At 38.4% G+C, this 23,724-nt stretch overlaps 1 protein-coding gene across 1 annotated transcript; it reads right to left on the bottom strand.

Annotated features, from left to right (window-relative positions):
- Window positions 1-399: 399 nt before the first annotated feature.
- On the bottom strand, window positions 400-23,349 carry si:ch73-173p19.1 (uncharacterized). The gene is made up of 17 exons (XM_051682360.1): window positions 23,217-23,349; window positions 22,234-22,340; window positions 21,632-21,762; window positions 21,198-21,358; window positions 19,759-19,917; window positions 18,991-19,450; window positions 17,496-17,594; window positions 15,489-15,579; window positions 13,602-13,822; window positions 13,235-13,477; window positions 7,832-7,930; window positions 7,561-7,754; window positions 7,068-7,242; window positions 6,214-6,370; window positions 5,029-5,182; window positions 1,945-2,056; window positions 400-1,843 (listed from the first exon to the last, which is right to left on the bottom strand). The coding sequence occupies exons 1-17, from the start codon at window positions 23,229-23,231 to the stop codon at window positions 1,641-1,643; spliced, it is 2,781 nt and encodes a 926-aa protein (XP_051538320.1). The 5' UTR covers window positions 23,232-23,349; the 3' UTR covers window positions 400-1,640.
- Between the last annotated feature and the right edge of the window lie 375 nt (window positions 23,350-23,724).

Below are 23,724 nucleotides of genomic sequence, written 5' to 3'. Positions count from 1 at the left end.
GCCCCTTTAAGAACCAAACGCTTGTAAAAGTGTATTTTGAGAAATGTCCTTCATGTAGATCTCGAGTATTTCATTATTTACAGTAAAAAAGGTTAATCAGTCCTTATAGCAAAGTTATGCAGTGAAATTAAAAAGGCATCTACACAATTTTTAAAGTCATAAATTATATGTAAGCACATTGCCCATGTGTTATCATGTTTATGCTGTGTCATTGACTGGCTCCTGAGTTCTGAATATGTAAGAGCCTGTTCATTAAAAAAGTTTTGTGTCTATTTCTAATCTAAATAATACATCATGCATATTGGCATACATTTATACCTAAATTGGTGCCAGAGGAATATGTGGCACCAGTTTCAATACAAACAGAGCAACACAGTGCAGTCCAAGAATGTTCATGTGTAGAATTTAGAAACTCATAAAATATATTTGAATACATAGATAATCCACTCAGACAGTTTTGTTATACTTTCAAACATTATTGCACTCAGAGGCTTAAAGATACAGCGCATAAACACAAGCCTTTATACTATCTACAAAAACAGTCAAATGCCAATGCTTTGATATGCCTGTGATTACGCTATTCATCTGATTTTTCCCCAAGCATTATTTCAACATCCATTTGCTTCATAACTGCATCACTGATTAATTACATTGAGCCAATTTGACCACTGAACATTTCAGAATCAAGATTTTGTAGATCAAGCGGTGTTGGATAGGGATGTACTTTAAGTTAACAATGTAATGTATACCTGTTTTTAGATGATGCCATTAGACTAATAACAAGGTCTAACTTTAATTCATTTAACATGTTAAAAAATATAGTACATACATAGAATGCAGCCTGGCATGTATTCCATGAACTACGCAAGTTAAACATTTTAAACTAAATTTAAACATTTCTACTTTGGTTGAAACTGTGTGTGCAACCAAGTCCAAAATAATGTTCCACTTAGTTCTTCAATGAGCATTCAATCATACAGATGCATGTATCCAAAATACAGTATATTCACATCAAATCTAACAGTGTAGTTCATTAACTATTTTCATTCACTTTTCATTCATTTTTAAATAAAAAATGTCCTTTTAGAATCAAAATGGTCATGCACAAATCCTCAGCAATATTCCATGTACAAGATTTACAGTATTTGTCATGCAAAAAGTTAATTATCAATATATGGGGGAGATAATTAACAGCATCATTATTACTAAACTATTGCAACACAAGGCAACTAGAATGATGCTTAGTCTCTTAACGTCTGTATATTTTTAATGTATTACAAGTGGTTAATATTAATAAAATGATAATTTGATAAATCATTAAGCTTGTTTTACAAAAAAATGCAAACTGTTCACAGAAAATATAAATTTGAACTGTGCATATCAATAGCACATTTCAGTATTCTTTTACAGACAAAACGCAGATAAAACATGAACATTTTGTTCAAAATGCTAACAACAGTTTTTCGTACTAACATTCAACAAAGTATTTCAACTTGATTGTCGAACTCAAGTGACACTGTAGTGCTACTTCATGGATAAAGGAGTTTAAACTGCCTTTTCTCCAAAACAAAGGAAGCTTGAAAGAATCTTTATGCTGAGAAGATGTAACCAAAGCAAGACATTCAAAGGAAAGACTAGGATCATGGGGGACTGGTGGCACTGTTGTCATTGTCGTTATCATCATCGTCAGACTGTTGCTCTGGTGGTATAGTGCGGGTATGACTGGCTCGTACGCTGGTAAGATGAGCACAGGCAGAGATCAAGTTGGCAATGCCAACTAGAGTTACACCTGTGCCATCCAGATTCACTTGACTTAACTGCATACGACACAGGAACTTTAGACCTAATAAAAATACATAATGTTAGAGAAAAGCGTCTTTTATTGAGGCCTACTGAAAAATGTTGGTTTACTGTGGGAATTGCTTTTTGCATCAGCAATGGTACCGTGATCTGTGATTCTGGTTTTGCTGAGGTTGAGTTTAAGCAGCTGTGGACAGTGAACTAAACCCCGTCGGATCACTGTGTCGCCCACTTGTGTACTAGCCAAACCCATCACCTAGAATACAACAACACCAGTTATAGCGTTTAAACACTGAAGGTAACCATAATCATACATTGGCATAAATGCTTAATAAACAAGAGAGGTGAATTCACTTTTGCATGCCGTATTTCAGCACAAAAACCTGCATCTTATTCACATATCACCTGGAAACTAGTTTATGCAGGCACAATCAGTGCTGAAACAGCGCTGTGTTGCGAGTATTTAAAGGGGTCATGACATTTACATTTATGCATTTGGCAGACGCTTTTATCCAAAGCGACTTACAGTGCACTTATCACAGGGACAATCCCCCTGGAGCAACCTGGAGTTAAGTGCCTTGCTCAAGGACACAATGGTGGTGGCTGTGGGGATCAAACCAGCAACCTTCTGATCACCAGTTCAGTGCTTTAACCCACTATGCCACCACCACTCCAGTCGACATGAGGAATCAAATTTTCCTTGATCTTTTGACATATAAGAGGTCATTGTACCATAAAACAATACCGCAAGTTTCAGAACTGAAAACGTCCTCCTTAATAGAAAAAGAGCATTTATTTAAACCAAGCTGCAAAAATGGCTCGTTTGGAATTCGTGGAATTTGTGACATCACAAGGACCAAATTCATCTGCATATGTTACATACAAGTTATAACTCTGAAGAACAGAATCCACTCTGTCATTCAGCTGCTCTGCCTCTTGCTGTTTAAGCACAAACAGCGCAGATGGACACGTTCTTTTGCCCATATGCGCTATTTTTATTTGATGGTGTATGAAAACATGATGGAATGATACTGGAAACTGGATGTGGGTGTGTCTTCATCATATTTTAGAGTGGATTGTTTGTTTGGCTCATATCATCCCAGTCATAATACGATTCAAGCTTTGCAAAGGAACTGTCACTGAAGGATGGGGCAGTTAAAAACACTTGGATGCGATCGCAAAAACTGCGATCGTAAACAGTTTCATTCATGAATATCTCATATGTCATGACTGTGTGATAGTTTATGGTACTGACACTCTGTTTACATCGGGCGCATCCGTTGATGCTACACGATGCAATGGCTTGAGGCTGTCTACACCGGGCGCTTCAACACAAACTTTCTAAACCGTTTATTTTTGTTGTTTGCAGTAGTAGGGCTACCGCGTGCATCGCTAAATGGAATTTATTCGTATGCAATGTGTTGGATGTGTGTTGTGTGTAAACCCTGACATTTAGTTTTGTGATGTTTTGGTGCTTATTAATTTTCTTCCCATCGTGTTTAAAAAATGGCTCTATTCGAGGGGCTGCACGGTGTTATCCAATCATGAATAACATGGGCGTTTACATTGAAGGCGCTTAGGACAAAACCGAGTGTTTCAGACAGAGGGCCAGAGACAGGGTGCAAAATGATCATATATTACTAAATTATGACTGTTTTAATGCAAAAAAACTTTACTAACATTATCAGTGGACCTCAGGGAAGATAATAAAACTATGAAAAAAAAAAAAAAAAAAAAGAGCATTTCATGACCCCTTTAAATTCATTGCAGTCATTATAACGTGCTTTCGGCCCAAACACGCCTCCTTTCAATTAGGGCTGGGTATTGATACATATGTTCAGATTCGATTAAATTCCAATTCATAAGCTATCGATTCGATTTTGATTCATATTGGTATATTTCAGTTAAAATGTCAATTTTGCGGACATATGAAAGCTCTCTCAGCTATTGCTGTTAATAATACAGCAGACCTTTTAACTAGGTTCATTATGAAAATATTCATTTTACAAATGTTATTTTATTATTAGTTTTTAACTAGGTATATTACAGAAATATATATTTTACCTTATCGTTATTTTCCATCATTTTGGTCACATTTTAGCTATTTAAAAATGTACAAATCCATCAATAAATATGATGTCTTGAAATTGCATATATTATACTGCATATATATATATACTGTTACATGTATAATTTGTACTATTTACAAGTATTCATATTAGGGCTGCCAACTGATTAAAATGTTTCATCGAATTAATCGCAATTAATCACATACATAAATATTTGCTGAGAAAGCCCCTCAAATAACAATAATTCAATATATAATGATTAAATAATTATAAATAAAATATATGTATACATTAAAAAAATAATACAAAAATGAAATGCATTACATAATTTAGGCACACAAGTTAAGCATTAAAAAGACAATACAAAAAGTGGCTTTAGAATGCAATTTATTATTTATTTCCATATTATTGAGCATAACCCTATCATTACAGTTCACAGCAGTTTTGTACTTGAATTCGTCAATCAGTCTGAGATTTATTATTAGGGCATCAGACGGATGCTTTTGGAACATCTCGGTTGTGCTGTGTCATAAACGTACCGTTTTTAGGTCGCTGTGTCAAGATAAACGCAGTTTGAAACTTAGAAAAACATGTCTTGCGATCCATGCTTCAGATTTGCGCTCCATCAAGCTGTGACTGTACTCAAGAATGTGTTCTCATCTTGTGTTGTCTGCTCTCGGTAAGCGTGGTTTGTTTTCTGTTTGTTCGAACTGCGCGTTACCTATTCAGCGAGTTTCGCTTACTGCCCCCTGGAGAAAATAGGTGGTACTACATGCTTGAATTGCTTTTATGGAAGGAATATTCCTTATTACCAATCCGGGGAATTGATAAATTGCTTTAGTATTTTTAACACGTTATTTTTTATATAATTAAATCGCACTGAATTAACGCGTTAAATCGACAGCACTGATTTACATTGATGTGCAGAACAAGTGCTAAAACAGTACTGTCTCTTTAAGAATAGTGGCAGTTCAAATTTTGTTTAAAAGAGATATTTGCATACATTTTCTATGGCATACAATTTCTACTGATTTTTTAGGATATAATATAAATATAATTTGTAATGAAACAATTTGGATCACGTACATCAGAATAATCATTAAACCTTTTTAGACCCCAATGCATATTCATTCAACACTCCTAAATAATAAGACTGTACCTGCAGATGTGGTAAATGTGTGACAAGGGCAGCAACCCCCCTGCTTGTGACGGCAGTACGGTCGAGACACAGCTCCTGAAGCTCTTTCAGACTGACCAATCCCTGCAGCCCAGTATCACTCACCTGAGTGTTGCTAAGAGACAGCTTCTTCAACCTATCAGAAAACAGGGGAGAGGATTGAATTGCCTTCTGTAGTGAAATAGAAAAAGGTTATATTATACAGTAGGTTAGTAAAGTTGAATGTTAATTAAATAGGGTAAATCTGCCTCAAGGTTTGACATGTTGTGCATTCTGAGATGCTATTCTGCTCACTACAATTGTACAGAGGGGTTATCTGAGTTACTGTAGCCTTTCTGTCAGCTTGAACCAGTCTGGCCATTCTCCGTTGACCTCTCTCATCAACAAGAGGGGTTTGTGTCCACAGAACTGCCGCTCACTGGATGTTTTTTGTTTTTGGAACCATTCTGAGTAAACTCTAGAGACTGTTGTGCGTGAAAATCCCAGAAGATCAGCAGTTACAGAAATACTCAAACCAGCCTGTCTGGCACCAACAATCATGCCACAGTCGAAATCACTGAGATCACATTTTTTCCATTCTGATGGCTGATGTGAAGATTAACTGAAGCTCCTGACCCATATCTGCCTGATTTTATACATTACACTGCTGCCACATGATTGGCTGATTAGATAATCAGGTGTACCTAATAAAGTGGCCGGTGAGCGTATATGTTATCAACTATTGAAGAGATATTTAAAAAAATTATCACAAGGATGGATCTCAGTTTTCTAATGACACCTAGATTGAGCTTCTAGTCCACTCAGGGGCCAAGATATTCAATGAAACATTGGGGGTGGTGCATGAAATGAAAATTAGACTTAATGTCTATGAACGAGTACATCTGTGAGCCACCTACATTTCAGAACGGCATTTTGAGATGGAAGGTGAAAGAGGAAAAATATTTTTTTCTAGTACTTGCTGCCATCTAGTGGAATAAAATAAGACTATTTGGAGGGAGATGGAATGAACAGAATTACACGCTTACACAGTGACAAAAAAAAAAAAATTTCATAAGATTGTAAACACGTTCAATATTATTTATGAATAATTGGGAGTCTTTTTTTTATTGGGGGTGAAAAATTGCAGGCAGCAGCCCAAACATGCACCAGAAGAGGTTAAATCTCTACCTGGTCATGCTGGCAAGCTGTGAAATGCCATGGTCAGTAAGCTGGGTGTAATCCGTCAGATCGAGTTCTAACAGCAAAGACTGTCTGCAGAGAAATGTGAGTCCACTGTCTGTAACAGAGTGTCTGCCAGGTAGTGTCAACTGGGTGAGCCTCAGGCCTGCAAAAGATATCAAACAATGTAGTAAGTGCTCCTAATTTGCTGATCCAGCAGCCAAGAGAGCCTTTTGTAATCTGAAAACATAAAACCTACCCAAACCAGTTCAACTCCTTTCTTAGTTCAACCAAAAATGAAAAACATTTTGTCCTCATTTACTCACCCTCAGGTCAATCCAAACTTGTTTGACTTTACACATATTTCAACACTAAAAGTTTTGCAGAAGTGTAAAAAAGATTTAGGGGGAAGGTTTTCAGTGAATAACACATTTCAGGTCTGTAGCTATCGTGTTCCAGATTTAGAATATAGTGCACAAGTCATATTAACTACTTTTATGGTGCTTTTGGAGCTTAACAGCCCCTGCGCCTTTTCACTTTCATTATATGGAAAAGAGTGGCCAGGACATAAATCAAAAAGTAATTTTTTGTGTTCCACAGAAGAAAGCCATATAGATTACTTTTATGGTGCTTTTAAGTCCTTTTCGGAGCTTGACTTTCATATGCTTTCATCGCATAGACTAGAGCAGTGTGAACACTCTTTCAAATATCTAATTTTGTGTTCCACTCAGAAAATAAATTCATAAAGGTTAGAAAAGCCATGAGGGGGAGTAAAAGCTGACAAAATTTTCATTTTTGGGTGAACTTTCCTTCAGAAACAGCCACACAAATCCACATACTTCCAGCTCTCGATTTGCGTTCACCTGAAATGATCTCTAGCGTTTGATTTCCATCAGTGACTGGTATGCCAGCCAGACTGAGAGCTGATAGGCTGGGGTGGGTTGCTAGGCACTGGAGAGAATTTTCCTGCACACCTGTGCCATCCAGGTGAAGTGTCTGCAGGTTTCGGAGCTCTGCAAGTGCAGACACATCTCTCACCTGAAGGCAAAAAATACACAAGCTAAATACACAGTATTGGAATGCAAATAGAACGGAGAAAACGTATAGTGCATTCCATTTCAATGCCACATTGTTGCAGTCTAAAACAAACCTTAAAAACAAGTACTCTGACCGCCCCACCACTATGAGATTGTAAAAGCTGACATAGTCGTGCGAACGCATTTTGATCAGGGGGTGCTGTTTTTGAAGGGGGGCATTTGGGTGGCGTAGACATACTGACTATTGCTGGGTTTACATCCATGTATTTTTATGCTACATTTGGGATATCGCCTATTGACACACTGATGTGTGTATTACCTTGGTGTGTTTGATGCTAAGCATTCGTAGCTGCGGTACACATGTGGTCAGCGCTGCCAATGTGGCCTCAGTGATGGCTGTTTGATTCAGACTGAGCTGGCAGAGCACAGAGGAACCCGATTGCAGATACATCAGAAGACCTGCGTCGCTTACTTTAGTCTGGTCCAGAGCCAGGAAAGTGAGACTATGGAGTCCTGAGAGAAGACAGAAAGAAATGAATCATTTGTCCCATGATAATCGTTTGGATGTGATTTCTGTCATTAGGTCTCACCTGCAATATGCTGTAGGCAGCTGTCTGTTAGCTTGCTACAGGAGGACAGGTTGAGATGCTGCAGTTTTGAGAGGTTGGACAATACACAAAGACCAGCATCTGCAAAAAAAAAAAAAAAAAAGGTTAACTGATGAACTCCAAAATGATGTTGCTATAAACCCGTATGACCTTTCTTCCTTAAAACACAAAAGGAGATGTTAGGCTCATAGAATGTCAATGTTGCTCTACTCCCATACAATGGAAGTGAATGGGGACGGATGCTCCATGAAGTAAGAATGTTAACACTTTACAATAGGGTCCTATTCATTAACATTAGTTTATGAACTTGGTAATTTTACAGCATTTATTAATCTTTATTAATGTTAACTTATCAAACTACTGTTGTTCTTTGTTTATGTTAGTTCATAATGCTTTTATACTTTTAATGTAAAAATGAATTAGTTCATGTTAACTGAAAAATTTGTGCAAAACCCGATGATTATGATATAATCATGATCCTGCATGTGAATTTTCATAGAGCATTTTGTGAAAGTGCTTTAATGAAAGAAAACCTGTCCTTTTGTACAAAATGAGTTAAAACAGTTAATGTCACAAATTTGCTTATTTGATTACTGCTCACGAAATTGTGTGGAATCTTAAATATGTCTTATATTATATCATTGTAATCAAGTAATCACTAGCACGCAAGCAACAGCAAGAGAGGAGCAGTCTATTTCATTTATATGAAGCTTTTCTCACCTGCATTCCAATCTACATCCAATCAATCCTTCCTCATGATCACGCAGCATGTTTTCATTAGCTAAATGGGAGACTAAACACTATTAAAGTGTGACGAGACTTGCGCTGAGCGTGCAAGCCATTTGCGCATCACAAGCAAATCAACTATTAAGCCCTTTTCGGTAAATCATACCTGCAAAATCCTACAACTTTATTTCCAGGTTTAATTAATATTTTGAATAGACTTGAAAAGAATTTTGAACCCCACAATGTGGGTTTATGTTTTCTCTTTTAATCGTGTAATGTAATTTTGAGTGTGACTATGGTTTAAGGAGGGTGCACCTGTATACTGAGTTGGAAATATCAAGGATTAATAGTGGTGTTTTCCTTATTACATCACATGTTGTTCTGAAAGCAAAAAGAAACAAATGAAACACGGAATGTAGGCTGTCATCCATGCAGCCTGACCGAGGCAAAGCGGGAGCGTTTACTCGCGCGATTAACCGAACGTGAAGCACTGCTGGCTCGTGATGCGTGAATGGATTGCACGCGCTACACGAGTCTGTTGGGTATACTGCAGTCTCATCACATTTTAACTTTTTGTTTAGTCTCTCATTCAATTCATGAAAACACGCTGTATAATCATGAGGAAGGATGTAGATGTCATCAAGATGTAGATTGGAATGCAGGTGCAGAATTTATATAAATAAAATAGTCTACTCCTCTCTCGCCATCGCTGGCGTGCCAGAATATTTAAATTATCCACAGAATTATCATTTCCATTGTGTGAAGTCTTCTGAGTTAAAATAATATCACCTCAGTGAATTATTTAGTAAATAAAGAATTCTTCAGCTTAATGGCAAAATTCTGTATAAATATAAATAAAGAGTACATTTTAAAATGTATCTGTATGTTTTGCCTCTCTATATTTTATTGTGTTATTTTAATCAAGTAATGATTTGTCAAAAAGTAATTTAATACATTCAGCATGAAATAAAACATTGCAGGAGTGAAGGAAGAAGTAAACTGGCGTCTCTCTCTCGCCAACACGCGCTCCCTCTCCCAGCTCGTAGGTCTTCCCGGCGGTGGATTATGGGCAATTAACAGTCTTCGTACATCGTACACCGTACATCGAATGTACACTCGAAATTAGAGTGCATTGTGGGTAAGAATGAGTGAACAAAGTAGTGAACGAGTGGCTCACTCAGAATACAGACACTTCTACAAAATGGCGGACACCCGAAATAGTGCACTATATAGTGGATGGGGGCGGTTTCAGACACAGCGTAAGTCACCGTTTGCAGACACCATACAATAGAGCAGGGGTCTCCAAACTTTTTTGCACCACGGACCGGTTTCGTTTTGAAAACGCATCTCCAATAATCTGTGGAAAACGGGGTGTTTCAACCCCCAAAACAGCACTTTTTGGGCAGTTTCAGCACAATTTGAGCGAAGCGCCCACAGAGAGCAGTTCTTTTCTGGGCAACCAAAAGAACCAGGAAAGGGCAGGACGGAGCGTTTGTTTGTAAACAGTAACTTCATCTATAGGAAGAGTGGAACCGATGTTTTCTGAAATCACACATTTTAAGTAAATTTGGAGAGTGCCTCATAAAGGGCGTATATCAGTGCTACACAGACATTTTTCCCAGAATGTTCTCGCAACCCGGTAGCAACTCTTCCATGGTGTCATGACCCGGGGGTTAGGGACCTCTGCAATAGAGCACAACAGTGACCGCCCACTTTTTCAGCAGTCTGGGTTCCGGAAGTATTTTCCCCATTAATTTCTTCCATAGACTTTTAATAAAATCCTTCATAAAAGAGTTGTGAGCCATGAACCAATCCAACCAGCTCCGAGGTATATCACAACATCACAATCTTTGTTTTGAGGCAAAAAAGTATTTGAAAATCGGACATAAAGACAAAGGTACAAGGCTGTGTACTTATCGTGTTTCATGAGGGCACAGACTACAATCCCATGAAGCATTGCGAATGATGCCATTGAATAAAAAACGATGGGAATATATAAAACTATTGATAAGTAGAGAAACAATATATTTTACGTTTATTTCAAAATATCCCGATATGTTCAAATATATAAGTAGTTTAAGGGTAAAGAGAGACCATCTCGATTGCATCATTTACAGTGCGTCATGGGAGCGTGCGGTCGTTCCAAGCCATGTTTCGTGGGTTTCGTTGGACGCGGTTCTCTGATTGGTGGATCCTTCTCTGCTGTACCATGGGTAATGTAATTGTTTACCATGAATTCCACTATCAAACATGATTATTAAACAATGAAGTTGAGATAACGCAGACGGATGGCTTCAACGGAAGCATATACTATTGATGAACAACCTCGGAGCTCATGGTAGGTCTGTCTGTAAAGGTTTAGAAGTTATCATTGAAAATCAATTTGTCTTTGGGATAAATGAATGGGATTTTTACTTCCGGAACCAGAGTGTTGCACTCTGTTGAATGTGAAGAGCCGTAAACTGACACCTACCTGTCGCACAATTGTGCAATTTTATTGTAGTAAACTCCACACATACAGTGCATCCGGAAAGTATTCACAGCGCTTCACCTTTTCCACATTTTGTTATGTTACAGCCTTATTCCAAAATGGATTAAATTCATTATTTTCCTCAAAATTCTACAAACAATACCCCATAATGACAATGTGACAGAAGTTTGTTTGAAATCTTTGCAAATTTATTAAAAATAAAAAAATAAAAACAAAAATCACATGTACATGAGTATTCACAGCCTTTGCTCAATACTTTGTTGAAGCACCTTTGGCAACAATTACAGCCTCAAGTCTTTTTGAGTATGATGCTACAAGCTTGGCACCCTATGTTTGGGCAGTTTCTCCCATTCTTCTTTGCAGGACCTCTCAAGCTCCATCAGGTTGGATGGGGCGCGTCGGTGCACAGCCATTTTCAAATCTCTCCAGAGATGTTAAATCGGATTCAAGTGGCTGGGTCACTCAAGGACATTCACAGAGTTGTCCCGTAGCCACTCCTTTGTTATCTTGGCTGTGTGCTTTGGGTCGTTGTCCTGTTGGAAGATGAACCTTCGCCCCAGTCTGAGGTCCAGAGCGCTCTGGAGCAGGTTTTCATCAAGGATGTCTCTGTACATTGCTGCATTCATCTTTCCCTCGATCCTGACTAGTCTCCCAGTTCCTGCCACTGAAAAACATCCCCACAGCATGATGCTGCCAAAACCATGCTTCACTGTAGGGATGGTATTGGCCAGGTGATGAGCGGTGCCTGGTTTCCTCCAGACATGACGCTTGCCATTCAGGCCAAAGAATTCAATTTTTGTTTCATCAGACCAGAGCATTTTGTTTCTCATGGTCTGAGAGTCCTTCAGGTGCCTTTTGGCAAACACCAGGCGGGCTGTCATGTGCCTTTTACTGAGGAGTGGCTTCCGTCTCGCCACTCTACCATACAGGCCTGATTGGTGGAGTGCTGCAGAGATGGTTGTTCTTCTGGAAGGTTCTCCTCTCTCCACAGAGAAATGCTGGAGCTCTGTCAGAGTGACCATCGGGTTCTTGGTCACCTCCCTGACTAAGGCCCTTCTCCCCCGATCACTCAGTTTGGCCGGGTGGCCAGCTCTAGGAAGAGTCCTGGTGGTTCCAAACTTCTTATATTTATGGATGATGGAGGCCACTGTGCTCATTGGGACCTTCAATGCTGCAGAAATTTTTCTGTACCCTTCCCCAGATCTGTGCCTCGATACAATCCTGTCTCGGAGGTCTACAGACAATTCCTTGGACTTCATGGCTTGGTTTGTGCTCTGACATTCACTGTTAACTGTGGGACCTTATATAGACAGGTGTGTGCCTTTCCAAATCGTGTCCAATCAACTGAATTTACCACAGGTGGACTCCAATCAAGTTGTAGAAACATCTCAAGGATGATCAGTGGAAACAGGATGCACCTGAGCTCAATTTTGAGTGTCATGGCAAAGGCTGTGAATACTTATGTACATGTGATTTGTTTTCGTTTTTCATTTTTTTTAAATTTGCAAAGATTTCAAACAAACTTCTTTCACGTTGTCATTATGGGGTATTGTTTGTAGAATTTTGAGGAAAATAATGAATTTAATCCATTTTGGAATAAGGCTGTAACATAACAAAATGTGGAAAAAGTGAAGCGCTGTGAATACTTTCCGGATGCACTGTAGTTCATTCCAAAATGATTTAGCGTAAAACATGTTGAAGATTAGTGGACAGGCGGTCAAATTCATTAAATGATGAGCTGTTTCCTCACAAAAGCAGTTTATTCAGCATAATAAAGCATCTCCTCCATAGACATCCATAAAAAAAAATAAAAAAAAAACATTTTTAAAATACGGCCTCTTATCTCCTCGCCAGTGTATCACCCATAGAATGTATATGGGACCAGTGCGTTATGCTAATTTAGGCTAAGCTTGTAAGCTCCCCTAAGTAGAAGGGTCCTGAAATTTATCACACTCTGTGTTTTGTGCTATAGATTTAAAAGAACTGGCTTTCTTTTACACAGAAGAAAGTCGAAATACAGGTTTGGAATGATATAAAGATTAGTAAATTATGACAGATTTTCATTTTTGGGTGAACTATTCCTTTAAACATGTTGTTTTACGAGTCTCTATGCCAAGCAATTCTCAACAGTGCAAGATGAACACACAAACACACAATCTTACACACACCTGTGATAAGTGGGGAGTTGAAAAAGCTGAGATGTTTGAGGCAGGAAAACGCCCTCAGTTGCCGTAGCAGCTCATTGGTGGTGTACGGGTAGCAGTTTAGGACAAACTTCTGCAGTGGGCAGCCGAAGAAAAGCTCCAGGGTACGTGGTCGGAGGAGACGCTCACGTGCCATGTGAGCCAACAAGAGTTCAGCCAACTCTGGGGTCAAACACGCTAGACTACTGCTGTACTGCATGCTGGGAGCTGAGAGAGTCACACTCATGATTAATGGCTTTTCTTGAAGGAATATTCCGGATTCAAAACATGTTTGTATTGAATCTGTAAGCACTTATGTAATTTGGTAAACACCGTTTAGTCTTTTTCTGACCTGTCATGAGGGTAACGGTGGCCCTGGTCGCCATGGAGCAGAGAGAGGGCACGCGGGGGGTCTTGAAGGCTTTTTTGGGGGGTGAGGGCTGCCCGTGTGTCCCCTGCTGCTCGTCATTATGGGCTGCTCTCTGTAAACGCTGCACTGCTGCTTGACCCGCAGCCCCTCGTAATGCACGCCTCACCTCAGGGTCTGCTGCTGGATCATCAGGCTCTGCCTCCCTTCAGCACACAACCAATAATAGTCACAAAAACACACGTGTCACTTTCCAAGCACATAAGCTAGTCATGCATAATGAACCTTGCAAGCAAATTCACTCAATAGTTGTACCTCTAAGTTTACTTCAAACTAAGAAAAATGCACAAAAAAAAATAAAAAAATAAAAAATAGACAATTTATTCTAGATCAGTCCACTGTTTAACATATTGTGACTGCATATAGCACCTGGTTAAGTTGGACTGCCAAAAGGATGCAGGGTTAAGCATGCGGTTGAAATGTCAATTAATCATAATCAAAATTCAAAGCGATGCAAAAATTATACCAATTTAAAGTACAATGAATTACACATTAAAGAAGACTCGATGAAATTGCCATTAATTTTTTGATGGGACAAATAGTGCCATATGATTTCCGCGATGCAAAACACGCTGACAGAATCTTGGAATCCAGTCATAAAAATGAAATTAATAATACAACAAAGAATTTCACAGAGTTTGACATATTTGGGATAAAATGAATGTATGAATGCACAATTAATAAATTAAAATCGTGATATGTTAAAGTGTGGTTATTAAACCGCAAAACATACAGTATATTCTGCGTGCGCTGCGCGCTTCAAAAATAAATATGTGAAGCCGATCATATGCTGAAAGTAGTGTAGTAGATTACAGAGAGCAGAGCAGCACTGCTCATTCACTATGAAGTATGCAGCACATGCAGACTATATATGTAATCGATTAAATCGCAGCCTTTTGCAGTTTTATAATCAAACAAGGCCATTTAGTGAACTACTTATTCGCAGAGAAACTAGTAAAAAAAACACCGAAACCGAAAGGTCTTCACTCAGTTTCTGCCAAAATAAAAGCTTGATTTAACTGGACAAATGAAAATGAAATTTACTACTGTATAGTAAAATTTAATCTTCATGTTAAACAAATTTAAATCATCATATTAAGCAATATCTCACAAGCAAGAGTGCTGTTTTACTGAATTTCAGTTTTTTATCAATGTTTTCATTTATACTGTGATATTCTGTTGTACAGCACTTTATATGATAAAAATAAAATAACCCCAGTATTGTTTTTTTTTTTAATTGTGCAGTAGGTATCTGTAAATAAGCACGTTGATATTTGATAAAAAAAAAAAATAATGCAATGTTATATTGAAAATTCATAGTTCTTTTTTCATTTGATTGAAGTTTTATGAATCAATTTGATTAGATTCCCTTTTAATGCTAACATTGAATTAAACTTCAAAACATGGAAGTCAGAAAAAAAAATCTAATGGAAAACACAGAATTAAGGACAAAAATAAAAAAGAATGGACAAAAATTATACAGATTTCATAAGGCCCAATACACATCAAAATATTTTCTTTTTAAAAATTGCCTTGAAACAGCCTTTAGTTTACATCACAGCTATGAACTATGTTCCTTGATATTACTAATCAGTCTCAGATGGTTTTAGGGAGAGGGACTTTCTCATTCTAGAGAGCATTTTATTGCTATGAAAATGTGTATATGCCCATAAGTGCAAGATGAGTCATCAACTTTTAGAAGTACACAAGCATTAGATGGCCTCAAAGCTAACAGACATGGTCTCAAAGCCACAAAAGTCACAATTTTGATTACATACACTTGCACTAAGGCCTTTGATAGACTTGTCTTACCTGAGTCTATTGCCTTGTTCTGGCCAGTGGTGTCTCAGCTCCAGTCCACCTCTCGCCCTGTTCTCCAGGAAGAGGGGCAACTGAGGCAGTCCTGCCAAAGCAAGACAAAGAACAAGTTCTCTTTACTATGCTATACAGTTTAGATGAAGTATTCTAAATGTCACATATTTATTTTTATTGAGCACATTACTACCCCACATTACTATAAGGCACAGACTTCCCACACCTTTTAAACCATGTGTTGACTTTGCAGTCTTGCACCTACAAAAAGCTTATTCTAGCCGATTAAATAGTATAGAGATGAGCATTACTAGAAACATTTTATTGACTAGAGAAAGTTCCAAAAATTTTCCATGATTTATTAAGATTTTATGAATTTCTCTCTGGTAATTCTAGGTGGGGACGTGTCCTAGACGGCAAGCTTATGCAAAAGATATATTTTAAAGAACAACTAAGATGATTTACTTCTACAATCCAAAAGCACATCAAGTAAACTAATTATACGTCTTGCTAATAGCAAATTAAGCATGTATCCAATTACACAGCCTCAATATGAAAACAGTTGCCCTGGAAAGAACCGAGGATAATTACCATTTATTACCATGTTTACAGGACGGTGTGCAAAATCAATGCTGCTGCTTTGAGTCTCTAGCGAAAAAATTCACAGCATCTTAAAATGAAGTCCAAAGCACTTCTTCAGTCAGATATCTTCTGTGGCAGCGTATAAAGTCTACAGACTTAAATTTCCAATGGAGAGAGTCGATATGGTTCAGGATATGGAACTCTAATGCTTGTGGTTGCTGGTTTTGTCATTTAAATGTGGTGAAAGGGTTTTTACTTATAAACCGGGTCTTAACTAGGACAACCAAGGGCATTCACCTCTTTCCCAATCTGCCCGAGTTCCCTGGGTTTCTCACACTTTGGTCATTCACTAAGGATCCACGCTTTGTCCTATGTGGGACTATCGAGCAAAGATCTGTGACTCTGACTTGAGTATAGAAATGGTAAATCTGCAATTGCAGCAATACTGATATTTCTGAAATCAACAACCCAATGTTTCATGATGTGTTCACGAAAGAATGTCTCCAACAAAGGCAATGTGAATTAAAATTACTTTGTTGATTTTTTATGTTTAATTGTTTTCAAATTTTTCATGTTTCAGTGTTGGTGTAGTTTTGCCTTTGTAAGACAATATTAGCAGTAAGCAATGTTTGTAATTTTAACCATGATTGCTTGGTCTCTTTCTGATTGTGGGGTAATGAACAGTGAGTTTCAGTGAGAGCAGACAAACCTACAGTTCTTTGGATGTTTTTAAGGACTCTTTGTGATTAGCTGGATGATTTTACACAGAAGACGAGCCCTTGAAGAAATCTGGCAGAGTGTCCACTAATTATCATTCCTATATATAACAGCTTTCTGCTTTTTTGTTGCTTTTTTTTTTTTAATCCCCATTTCTCCCAATTTGGAATGCCCAATTCCCACTACTTAGTAGGTCCTCGTGGTGGCACGGTTACTCACCTCAATCCAGGTGGCGGAGGACAAGTCTCAGTTGCCTCCACTTCTGAGACCATCAATCCGCACATCTTATCAAGTGGCTCGCTGTGCATGACACCGCGGAGACTCACAGCATGTGGAGGCTCATGCTACTCTCTGCGATCCACGCACAACTTACCACGCGCCCCAGCGAGAGTGAGAATCACTAATCGCGACCACAAGGAGGTTACCCCATGTGACTCTACCTTCTCAAGCAACCGGGCTAATTTGGTTGCTAAGGAGACCTGGCTGGAATCACTCAGCACACCCTGGATTAGAACTCGCGACTCCAGGGGTGGTAGTCAGCGTCAATACTCGCTGAGTTACCCAGGACCCAGATTTCTGCATTTCTGAGTCTCAAAGCTGATAACCTCATTCAACATAGTAAGTGGACAGCAATGCCTCGGAAAGCACCACTCACATTTATTTATTTTGAAAATGTAAAAATCTAGTACAAATTAAAATGGTATATACCGTTGAAATCATAAGGAGGTAAAACTTCTTCTGGTTGCTCTTCGTTTTCCAAACGTTCTTCATCTTCAGCATCATCTGGCACCAGTTTCTGGCCTCGTCCTATCAGGAAAAAAAGTGTCTATTTACAAAAGATTGCTTGAATTTTCAAATGACAAGAACATTTGTGTAAGGCAGTGGTTCTGTGGTTTTGTTCAGGGTTTTAAATTGTGCATCAAGCGGCGACTCAACACAACGGCAAATCCATATTTAAAGGTGCACTCGTTATTATTTTTGTTTATACATCATGCAAAACATTTTCCAGTTATCTGTGCTATTTGCAGTCAGCCATGATTAATGTATTTTGCAAGTGAAAGTGTCCAATTACAGGGGATTATAGCAAGTAATATTCGGCTAGTCATGTGATCTCTATATGGCAAAGACTGATATGCCTAGAGTTTTCATCTCATGTGAGTGTACATCATTTTAAACACATTTTCAAAAATATAATTAATTTCTTTCGGTTCAAATGTTTAGTGATTCGCAAAAAAAAAGACACAGTGCACATTAATTTCAGTGTGGGTTGTGTTTTCTTTTACCTTGCGTAGTTTTGTTTATAGTTTTCAAGGATGAGGGCATGTCAAGCAATCTGCCCATGTTGGCATCTGCTTACTTTGACTAGCTTCTACCAAGTGACAGAAGAATTTGCAGCAATATACCATAGAGTTTGTTTGGACACACTGCCTTTGACGTCAATAAGCATTTTCTCTTCCTTTTTAAAGGAGTATTCCAGGTTCAGCACTACAGCATTTGTGGCACAATGTTGATTACCACCAAAAATTATTTCAAATAGTCCCTTTTTTCTTTAAAAAAATAAATAAATACAACTGAGTCACTTACAATGGAAGTCAATGGGGCCAATCTTTGGAGGGTTTGAAGGCAAAAATGTGAAGCTTGTTATTTTATAAAAGCACTTACACATTTATTGTTCTGTTAAAAATGGTGTTTTATTCAAGCTGTGAAGTTTAAATAATAGTTTTTAAGGTCGTTTTAGGGTTTACATCGTCTTGGCAAAAAAGTTTATATAACTTTACACAAAAAAAGGGAAGGTTTGGGATTTTATCACACAAAAATCATGTAATAATGCATAGTGTTTACATGAGTATTTTAACATTTAAGGATTGCCCCCATTGTCTTCCATTGTAAGTGCCACACTGTAACCCAGATTTGTGCTTATTTTAAAGAAAAGGTGAGACGAGTGAGTCGAAATTTTTTTTTTTGTGGTAATCAACATTATGCCACAAATGCTGTTGATTGAGTTTAACTGGTGTTGAACCTGGAATGTTCCTTTAAAAAGTGATAAGCCTATTTATTCCGCTATCCTAAATGCACAACTATATGGTTAGTTGCATTTTATTATTTGTATTTAGCATTGTTTTATCCCTGCAGTCCTCTATCCAATCAGAACAGACCTGTGAAAACTACTAGTCTAGGGCACTATATGACCCGCATTTCTTACCCCAGTAGTGAGAAGGTCCTGAGAATGGAGACTCGACCCCAGGAATCCCAGCGTACCCCACTGCTTCCTCCCACAGCTGATTGGACAGGGGTGGAGGTACAACCATTTCCTCAAAAGCTCTGCCCTCTTCTTGGGGCAGCTCACTGGGTGGTGCCACCGGCTCCTCCTGTAACTCAGATTCTGGCTGTCCTACCACAGCCAATTGGGAAGCTGGACTTGGCGGGTCCTGAGGCGTTTCGGGGGGCGTGGTCTGTATGCAAAGCGCAGCATTGGGGGTCAGTCCCAGGGACCGGAGGGAGCAGGCCAGCTCAGCCTCTCCGAAGCGTTTGCGAGGAAATCCTTGCAGAAGGGAGAAGGCGGGAAGCATAGGGTGGCGACCGACAATGTATTCAACAACGTGGCTTAGTGGAGTGTCTGCAGGGAAACGTTCACGCATAGATTCCCCAGAAGGGAGACGAATCTACAACACCGGACACAAACAAATCAAACAGGTTAGACCTTAAAACAAATAACTGTATATTTTAGTTATGTAACTGGCAGCAGTAGTTGTTAGAAAATACCAAAGTAAAAAGAAAAAAAAAAAAATTGTGGGGTTCCCACCCTTTTTGACTAATGAATTTCCAAGAGTTTTCCAGCCATCGGTGATTTAAAAAAAAACAAATAATAATAATATATTTTTACAGTATCAATTTCCATGACCTTTCCAGGCCTGTAAGTCATAATTTTAGAATCTACGACCGTTAGAACCCTTAACCTGTTATTTGTTACCATGAGGATGCAGTGGTTGTCCATGCTTGTCTCCACACGTCCACCAAGTCTCTGTCCAAGTCCACTGGATGGAGAGGTCTCTGCGGTGGCTTCAGATTGGGCCTTCTCCTGCTGACTACGCCGGTCCTCTGCTATTCTTTTCAATACCAACTCACGCTCCTGATTAAAGGACAAACCATTGAAGAGACAGTTCAACCAAAAAGGAAAAATCTATCATCATTTACTCACACTCATGTTGTTCCAAATGCAAAAAAATTTTTTTTCATAACTGCTAAAAAATTTACTCACTTTTATTTAGCATTATATTTACTCAATTTCAAGCAAAACTTTGTAAAAATAGATAAATAAATAAATCTTTAAAAAATAAAGATTTCTGTAGATAGTAGATAGTAGCTTCTCCTCATTTTTGTTTAGTCATCCTATTAGTAATTTGTTCACACAAACAAATTGTTAAAACATACAAGAAAACTCAGTGGTAAAATACGCTGGCTACCACCCCTGGAGTTCGCTAGCTCCCTAGTTCGAATCCCAGGGCGTGCTGAGTGACTCCAGCCAGGTCTCCTAAGCAACCAAATTGGCCCAATTGCTAGGGGAGGTAGAGTCACATGGGGTAACCTCCTCGTGGTCACTATAATGTTGTTCATTCTCGGTGGAGCGCGTGGTGAGTTGAGCGTGGTTGCCGCGGTGGGTGGCGTGAAGCCTCCACACGCGCTATGTCTCCGTGGCAACGCACTCAACAAGCCACGTGATAAGATGCGCAGGTTGACTGTCTCAGACACGGAGGCAACTGGGATTCGTCCTCCACCACCCGGACTGAGGAGAATCACTACGCGACAACGAGGATTAAAAGCACATTGGGAATTGGGCATTCCAAATTGGGAGAAAAAGGGGAAAAATCTCCCCCCCCCCCCAAAAAAAAAAAAAACATACAAGAAAAAATGAAATAACCGTGCCACAGCATTCCAGTAACCGCGGTCTGTATTTGCGCATTAACAATCTCATTTTATTACAAAAAGACTGAATCAAATTAATTACACACAATGCACAGTGAATATGACATTAATAGCTGTGAATTATACATTTTGTAAGGTTCGTGAATTAAATATTTGAAAGATATTCAATCATTTTGTTTAGACGGTATATTTTAGAAATGTTATTGACATTTACATGTCATTCACATGTCTCAGATGGCTCTTTCACATGCAAGCAAGCGTTTCTCTGATCCGTCGTGGCTCCCAAAACTTACTGGCCAAACGGGAAAATTTAGTGCATAAAAAATACCAAATATCGGCCGATATATCGGTCGACCACTATTTTTTTTCTTCAGAAGAACTATTCCTCACCTTCATATTCATTTAGTGTCCAACAAAATTTGCATTTTTTGGGGTCAGTTATCATTTGTTGAACTACATTGTGCATGAAACTTATCAACGATATACCTGTTTCTTCTGTCTCCTTTCTTGCTGTGCCTCCTGGGCCACTCGCTGCCTCTGCTGCTCACGGAAGTTACTCTTGTCCTGTTTGATCCTTGTTTCCAGGGGTGGATGTTCTTTTCCTGTGGGAGTGTTGACGGAGGGGTGTGCCAAGACCAAAGAAGGACCTTCAAACAGTAAAAACAGAATTCCTCTGTATTTCATAACTTTTCAGAATCCATTATTAGCATAAGTGTTAGCACTGCTTATAATCCACTACATACTATTGCATAAAGCAACATGACTTCTGAGTCACATGTGAGGTTATTTGTAATCACATTTTCAGCAGATGCAGAAGTTTGACCCTCTTGTAAAACAAGTGTGCTAAAGTTATCCAAAAACAATGAATAAATGAACAAACTGTAATGAAAGTTTGTGGCACTTTTTTTTTTTTTTTTTACCTGTTGCTTCAGACTGTGAGTTGCTGGAGCACAGAGCATCTTTTGGAGGGTTGAACGCAGAGAATGCCGTCTCTAGCGGCTGTGAAGACTGCTTGACCAGTTTATGACGTGGACTCCCACCCTGTAAAAGCCTTCAGAGCAAATGTCCGAATAAATATATGAAAGTGTTTTGCCTGCTTATTATAAACCACAATGCTATCTCAAAACATTGCCATTATACAGGCACTGAATTCAACTACACCGGTGAGTATGTAGCCTACATACTAAAGGGAAACCATTGACTGAGCCCATTGTTTACAGTTTGAAATGGATTAAATAGCAATATTGACTTGAAACAGATGGTACAAGTTAAAATGGCAATTTGTAAATATCTGAAAACCCAATAACATGTCACAAAGTTGGCACACAAAAAAATATTTCAACAGAATGCTCTTGCATTGTTGATTTTTCATGCATTTATACAATGCAGGGTATACAGTTGTCGACCATTAACATAGACTGCGTGCCTTCAATCAAATTGATATAACTTTATTCATGCCAGTGAAACGTGATCCAGGTATTCAAAGCAAAGATTTGCATGTGACATCTTAAATAATATTTACCATTCAGCTGCATCTGGTACAGAGAAGAAACCTGCTTGCATCGCCGCCTGAATCTGATCTTCACTGAAGCCCATCTCAGTAAGAGTTCTCATGAACCCCCCAATAGTCTAAAACAATAAGAATATAATGATATAAAGTAATAATAATAACACTACAGAACAGTGCAGTGCAACTTTCATTAATCTCAATAATAAACATGACAACATTACAGTAATATCATGCAGATTATGTAAAGTTAATATACATTTAGATAGTCTGAATGCCATCAAACTTTCATATTTTAATGTACATAACAACACTGTTATAAAACAAAATGGAAAGTAACAGTTGATGTTATCACATGGCACATTATTGCCAAGTTTGAAAGTCTGTATACAACCAGATTTTTTCCCATTTTAATCTAAAATTACAAACGTTTCTATTCCTACACTACCTTGAGCAACAAGATCATGCTTTAGTTCCCATGCACATGACTTAATTCTTATTTTTATTCAAACTTCTATCTTTCTGATCATCTTAAATACATGTCCATGGTGAATAGGCCAAGTCATAACCCTTATAAAAAAATAAAAATACAAATAAATAAAAAGAACAGCTTAAACCACTCAACACACAAACAAGTGTTCATTAGGTAACTGCTTTTATCACTAATCTATATATCTATCTATAAATCATGCAAATGCTTGCAACTACAGTATCTTAAATCAGTAATGTTTTGCATGGAGGTCCCAAGAGGCTTTCCAGATGCCTAGGCCTACTGCACGTTTCCTTGCAATCTTAAACTATTAGAGTAACAATGACTGTATAACTTAAATCTTTAAGAAGCACAAACTAAAGCATTTGCATGCTGCTGATCAATAGAAACTTAATGCACTTGTCATAGTTTATCATGTTTTATCCAAGTACGTCAAGCCAATAAAGCAATGCAATAAGCTTTACAATAGCTAAATGACCGATTCTGTGTAATTGCATTGTTCGCTTACCGATGTGGAGTCCATATTTGTAATAAGTATCCTCCAAAATGCTCAATATCTGGATTTGTTGACACTTTGCAGAAGCTGTTTATTGATCGTCCGCATAGAATGGTTAACCTGCCTAGCTGCCTACGTCACAAGTTCCGTCCTGGACAGTACGCTTGATACTGATTGGATGACTGACGTTTGGGAACGCCCCTTAAGGACAGCCCCCACGGAACATTCAAGCTGTCAATCACAGCTCGTCTAAGTGGAATTAAAGGAGACGTCGCGTCTCCTTCCCAAGAGATGTTAACGAATACTTCCTTAATCGTTAATTATTTTCACACGGTTAGGTAACGAAATACAACGGTCGTTTGTCTTGAAAAAACACAATTTTATTTGTGGCATGCAGTAAGTATTTTGGCCGGCAGATGTCATCGGTCATATTGAATGTTAACTTTGGGATGCTCGATTCATTTTAGCGACTCGGTTCACAGTTCCTTTAAATGAACTGGTTAAAAACGATTCACCATTT

Source organism: Myxocyprinus asiaticus, chromosome 41 (assembly GCF_019703515.2).
Source record: "Myxocyprinus asiaticus isolate MX2 ecotype Aquarium Trade chromosome 41, UBuf_Myxa_2, whole genome shotgun sequence".
Taxonomy (NCBI): Eukaryota; Metazoa; Chordata; class Actinopteri; order Cypriniformes; family Catostomidae; genus Myxocyprinus; species Myxocyprinus asiaticus.
Note: the sequence above shows the minus strand (reverse complement) of the source record. Positions and strands in the feature narration are given on the sequence as shown.